Here is a 6120-nt window from a genome sequence, read left to right as displayed (position 1 = left end):
TAAAGGGATATTAGTTTTAAGTACTCCAAACTTTGACCCATTGGTAGATAACACTCCCAACTTAAGAAATATTCTCCAGCACTCCCAACTTTTAACATATTTTCTTCTGGCACTCCCGGAGTAACGAAACACTAACTTCGTTAGTGTTTGGGGTAAAAAATGTCATTTTTCAAAGTTCAAGGGAAAAATCAAAATTGTGTTTATACTTTATTTCACATCCTTCTCCCCCCAACCACCACCCCCTCTTCCCTGCCACCACCGCCCCAGCATCCACCCCACCTCCCTGCCGCTTTGTTGATTTACACTGTTATTGATGCCCCGTTGACGGTACGGTTAAAAATCTATAAAATTGCATAATTCATACTTCAACATATATACATATAAAAGTTGTATTAATATACAATTGCATATTAATATATACATAAGTGTTATGTATAAAATTTATACATAGTATTAGCATATAAAAATAGCTGATACAAATATAGATTTGTAGCAATCCACAATACCATTGGCCCGTACTAGAAGAGTCAAAGTTGAACAAAAGACAAATTTGGCCCACTTTGAACAGAAGAGTCAAAGTTGACCGAAAGATAGACTTGACCCCAAAAAATAGTCTAACTCGTGGTGTTTTAAATTTGGCGATCGTCATACCCCAGGTATAAATAAAGCCTTCAAATATTTTTCTATAGTATTGTCACACAATAACTTACGAGTTTAAATCGATTGTTTGTAATTCTTCAGATATTGGTCAGCGTCTTCACTGGACGATTCAATTATAGATTTGGGGACGGTTCATGCATACCCGTCTTTATGGTGGGAGCGGTGGCGCCTGGACTCAGCGCGATCATTGCGCTCACTGTCCTTCCGTCACCACCGCCTGCCACGCGGCGGCGTTTTTTGAGAGTGTGACTTTCCAGCATGGGATTTGGTAGTTTGTTTTAAACATTTAGAAGAACTGTAGTGTATATACTAAGTAATTTAAAGTAGGTTTAAGCTGGTGTGGCATGACATGAGGAGTATATCATTTATGAATGCAGGTCTTTTTCAAACTAGTTAATGAAAATATGATATTTTACCCAAGTCCTCCATGTTTTGCAAATAGATGTAAAGGTTTTAATTTTATTGTATAGTCTTTTATATAACTTTTGTCCCAAGTATCGCCTTGGCCAGATTGTAGACCTCAGATTCGACTTTCCCTGGCCTCAGATTAGCAGTAAGCCCCTGTACTTTGTAAACTCGCCTGTTAAACAAGTTTTAACACACAATTTGAACTTTGCACCATCACTAACACCCCCGAGTCAAAATATTATTTCACTATGACCTCTTGGTTTACCCATGCTTCTTTTCAACGTGTCGAGTCGAATGATTTGAGACATAAAACAGTACAAGAAACATGAATCAGCAAGGAGCTAAATTACAACAGCCCCCCAAAAATAGACACGCCAGTCAAATCTTAAATAAGATATTTTCTGATCCCGTTCCCAGGACAACTTAACCAATTAGTTTTCGAAGTTAATGTAAACACAGGTCACATCAAGTTCACTAATTCATTTTCCTCAACTAATGTTCTTAATCGCGTCAATTAAGGACTTTGATTATTTATTTATATAATCCTAAAAAGGATGATTATCAAGATAACCCCCACAACTAATGCCAAAGAAAAATCACACAAAAAAAATATTTTTTAATTCATACCTCAACAAAAGTAATTAAGATATACACTACTACTGTACCAATATGATGTTTCAATCAGCAAAATTTAAATTTATTTACAGAAAATGAACAAAAATTGTGTACAAGTCAATCAAACTAGACCGGCATAGTTTTGAATCAATGTCTACCCACTGAAACAAAGAATGGCATTATGAAACGAAAGAAAATGGATGTAAAATACAACTCGTGTTACATAGCGTCCAAGTCCGAGTCTGAGCCCGGCCCATGCTTGCTACTGATACGCTGAGGTACATTGTATAAAGCGAGACCCAACACAAGGATGACACTCCCAAACAGGAAGAATGGGCTCAAAGTAACACCTTCAGGGAGATATGGCAATGGAAGGGAAAGAATATAGATTGTAGTTGGCACTGAAAAGTAAACATACAGCACAAGATTACACCTCAAATATGGAATAACAACGATAATGATATAGTAACAACATTGTGTGCGTGTCGGAGAGAGAACCTGATAAGACAATTGCTAGTGAAGAAACAACAGCAGAGGAAATTTTGACTAGATTGAGAATGGATATGTTGAAGGCAATATTGGTGACTATGTAAAGTAACGGTAAGAGTGGCGATCCATCACAGCCTGAAGTAACAATCATTAACCAGCGCATTCAATTCATTATAAACATGTAAACTGCAACCAGATTGCTTATCGTGTTGATCAAGATCTAGACAAGAATGTTACCAGATGAAGTGTTGAGAAAGCAACCAGCACCACTCTTTACATATGAAGGAAGCTCATGAAAAGGTATGCCTTTGAGATTTGACAAGAATGGAAGAAACAGAAGCACGAAAAGAGCCTGCGTGTTGAATTTGAATACCATTTTGGGTTATCGACTTTTTATATCTGCAAACAAAACAAGCTCTTGCAAAAGAACACTACACTTAATAAACAAGAATGAGTGATTACTAAACCACATTAAAAACTACCAGTTTTGACTTGAACCTGACTTGACCCATTACTAAACCACTAATTTTGTCACATATACTGATGTGTTGCTCTGCATGATATTAAGAATTACCTGGAACCCGGAACCAAATGAATTGACAACAAATATGTCAAGCAACTTCCCCTACACAAATCAAATTACAACAAAAGTTAAGCGTCAACTACATAAACTAGCCCACCAATGTAATTTCTCAAAGACTGTAAAAAAGTGTACCTTAAGATGTGTAACAGCATCAATAAAGACATATTCCTGTTCACTCAAACAAGCTAAAGTTAATTTACCTGTAATACGAACTTTGTTCCTTGTATTAGGTTAGTTACCTTGATAATAGTTGCACCAGCCTGAAATGCGCTTGATACCACCATCATAATTGGCCATAGTAACCCCACCCCCGAAAGCATTTGACCACTCTCCGATCCACTGCCGTAAACAAATACACTTTTAACACACACACACACACACGTAATAACCAAGAAATTGAGGTTATCATATTACACTTTAAATATGATATCAAGAGAACTATGATGTACCTGTAAGTAGTGAAGAAAGAAACACCAGTTGTTGGTTATAGAAATAAAAATATTATGATACCTTGCAATAGCTGTAACAACTCCAGCAGCCACAAGTAGACATCCTGCAATTTTATTCCATGAGTACCTTCTTCCTAAAACTAGAGCAGAAAATCCCAGCTGCCATAACAAAAACGTCTGCAAAGAAGCATTTGTAAGATGTTGTATCTGAGTTTACAGTGTCAAAAGTGCAATGGTTTTATTTAACAATACCTGATTTAATATTGGTATAGCTGGTCCAGGTAGCATTGCTGTAATAAAAAAAAATACATAGCAGTTATACTAAGATAACAAGTATGAAAATGCAATTTAAAAAAAAAAAAGAAGATACCTGCAGCGTACATCCCAGAAACAACTCCTAGGGCTTCTAGCATTCCGATGACGGCAAATCGCCATTTAGGAAGAGTCATCATGTCATTAGTTACAATTCCAGCATGATGCCTTATATACAATATGGAAAAATAAATGGCTACATACCTGTTTGTTTGTTTTAAACAAAAGATATCATCCATCACTTGATTTTGATACAAATTAATAATCTTACATTATATTAATTACTTAACCAAAAGTATTGACCTGGGCTAAGAAGAAAGGATAGTCTTTCATTGGGACGAGAGCGAGTTTATACATGACTCGATTAGCAACAGCCAACACTAGCGTAACACCAGACCAAAATATAATGTTGGAATTGGAATTGGATTGGGCTTCTGACTGTGAAGATGAAGACCGAACCACGATGAATTTAGGGTTCAATCGGCGCCGATGAGCAATGTTGTTGTTCCTGTAAGTGAATCCATGTGCTGCTGCATTGTTAATATTATTATTAATGTTTCTCCTCATTGCCATTCCACAATAGGGATTATTAGGGTTTTGTAGGAGACGAGGAAAAAAGAATGATTTTGATCCATTCTTATTATTATTATTATTATTAAGTTTGAATAATTTGAGTTTGAATGTGAGATTATTATTAGGAGTAAGAGTAGTAATGGTATTATTGCAAGCAATACCCATTTAACACGAATCAAATTCAGAACAGCAAGGAAGAAGAAGAAGAAGAAGATTCAATCAGTTTCAATTTTGGATTGGATATTCATATTCAATTATTCATCCTCACCACCTACTGATTTTCAACGTGTCAGAATGATTTGGGTACGTGCCACCAAACACATGATTCATCATGCCCACATATTAAATTAATAATTTATTATTTATTTTAATAACGTCAGAATACGACAAATGGTATTTTAATAATTTATTATTTATTAAATTAATAAATGAATATGTATAAGACATGCCTGAATGAGATAATAAAGTCGTATGAAACCTAAGAAAGTTTATCGGTGAATATTTCTTGCAAGATTGCTTGCTCAAATAATGTAGCCATGGTTGTATTCCATTCCAACGGTGACACCATGTTCCGCAACCATGTATAGGCAATGGCCGGATAGTTTAATGTAAGCATGTCCGAACTCTCATTCTTTCTATTCTAAATAGAAGAGTAGGCTATTGCTGATCATCATTAAATAAATAAGTTAAAACTTACAATTTACACTATTTAAATTATTAGAAAATTGAAATGCAAAACCACACATGACACATAGTAGCATATCTAAGACCGATACCACTTGCTTTAATAATATTGGTTCTTTTAACTATCTATTGGGAGTTAAAACTTTAAAGTCAAATTTAACATTTGTTTTTTCATTTATTGGTTAGTTTATGAGTGACCCTAGGGTCCTACATTAGGACGCAACCGCACATACTCTTAGCTACGCAAAGGGCACTTGTTCATAGAGCGACTTTTTCAATAATAGTCGGAGTTTACTTTAGCAATATAGTGTAGATTTTGATTGGGCTTCATGTGCTAACACTTGGCAATCTGTTAGTGGTTTTTTTTTTCATATGCAATAGTTCGATTTTTTAGAATTTCACAAAGTAACACATTGTTTCTCTTAGTTATGTCGAGGCTGATTATCGTTCTATTCGATGAGTAACACAAAAGTTAGTTAACTTAGTCTGGTTAACTCGTTTTGTTTTCTGAGTTTCAAATTCTTAACATTTCTCTCATTCCCCTCAAGTGTGACATTTAAGCTGCTATTCATATTGCTAAAAATATGGTTATTCATAAATGAATCAAACACATTGAGTTATATGTCATTTTGTTCGGAGAAACTTCAGGATAATTTAATTCAATTGACTCATACTCATACAACTGATCAACTTGCTGATGTATTCACAAAGAGTTTGTTTGGTCATCAACGTTTAAGTACGATTTCCAAGGTGGGGCTGTATACACCTTCAACTTGAGGGGGCGTTATCTGTAGCAAACATCATAGTCCAAATGAGAAGATGACCCAGGCGAGTTAATGATGGTACAAATGATGACCAATAGTCCATAATTAAATGATTGGTGGAACACTGTTATTTTCAGATGAGTTACGGTTGATACAGATAAACAAAATGTTCGTCTGAATTGGATAGATAGCTAGATGATACATATAGTTGGTGATTTTTAGGAGATCACTAAGAATTATGGATGAAGTTATGGTTGTGGTGTACGAGAATACATGCCAAACCAAGGCATGGGGCTTGGGAATGGCTGATGCCGTGAGCCTATATATATCGGCTGTTCTTTGTCTTGAAAATAGTGGAAAAGTTAGCTTTGGAGAATTATTGGAACTTGATTATTTATGCATATATGTAAAATATAGTTTCAAAAAATATAATATGAATTGACAGGAAAAAAAAATTAAGCATAATAAACTGTCTGAATAAAGTCAAATTGAATATTAATAATTCATGTTAGGATCCATTTGACGATAATATTTCATACTTACAACTATTTTAGTTTTTATTGATTGATAGAAACTTGCCTTT

At 34.9% G+C, this 6120-nt stretch overlaps 1 protein-coding gene across 1 annotated transcript; it reads right to left on the bottom strand.

The window, feature by feature from the left end:
• Positions 1–1728: 1728 nt before the first annotated feature.
• LOC143596593 (protein CLT2, chloroplastic-like) lies at positions 1729–3715 on the bottom strand. Its single transcript, XM_077075328.1, has 9 exons — positions 3575–3715; positions 3457–3494; positions 3266–3381; positions 2995–3094; positions 2888–2923; positions 2747–2797; positions 2410–2524; positions 2182–2307; positions 1729–2084 (listed from the first exon to the last, which is right to left on the bottom strand). The coding sequence occupies exons 1-9, from the start codon at positions 3654–3656 to the stop codon at positions 1903–1905; spliced, it is 846 nt and encodes a 281-aa protein (XP_076931443.1). The 5' UTR covers positions 3657–3715; the 3' UTR covers positions 1729–1902.
• Between the last annotated feature and the right edge of the window lie 2405 nt (positions 3716–6120).

This window comes from Bidens hawaiensis, unplaced genomic scaffold (assembly GCF_021521415.1).
Source record: "Bidens hawaiensis isolate Kalapana, Puna unplaced genomic scaffold, B.hawaiensis_p1.1 tig00046743_1, whole genome shotgun sequence".
NCBI lineage: Eukaryota > Viridiplantae > Streptophyta > Magnoliopsida > Asterales > Asteraceae > Bidens > Bidens hawaiensis.
The sequence above is the reverse complement of the archived record's forward strand: the minus strand, read 5'-3'. Positions and strand labels throughout refer to the sequence as shown.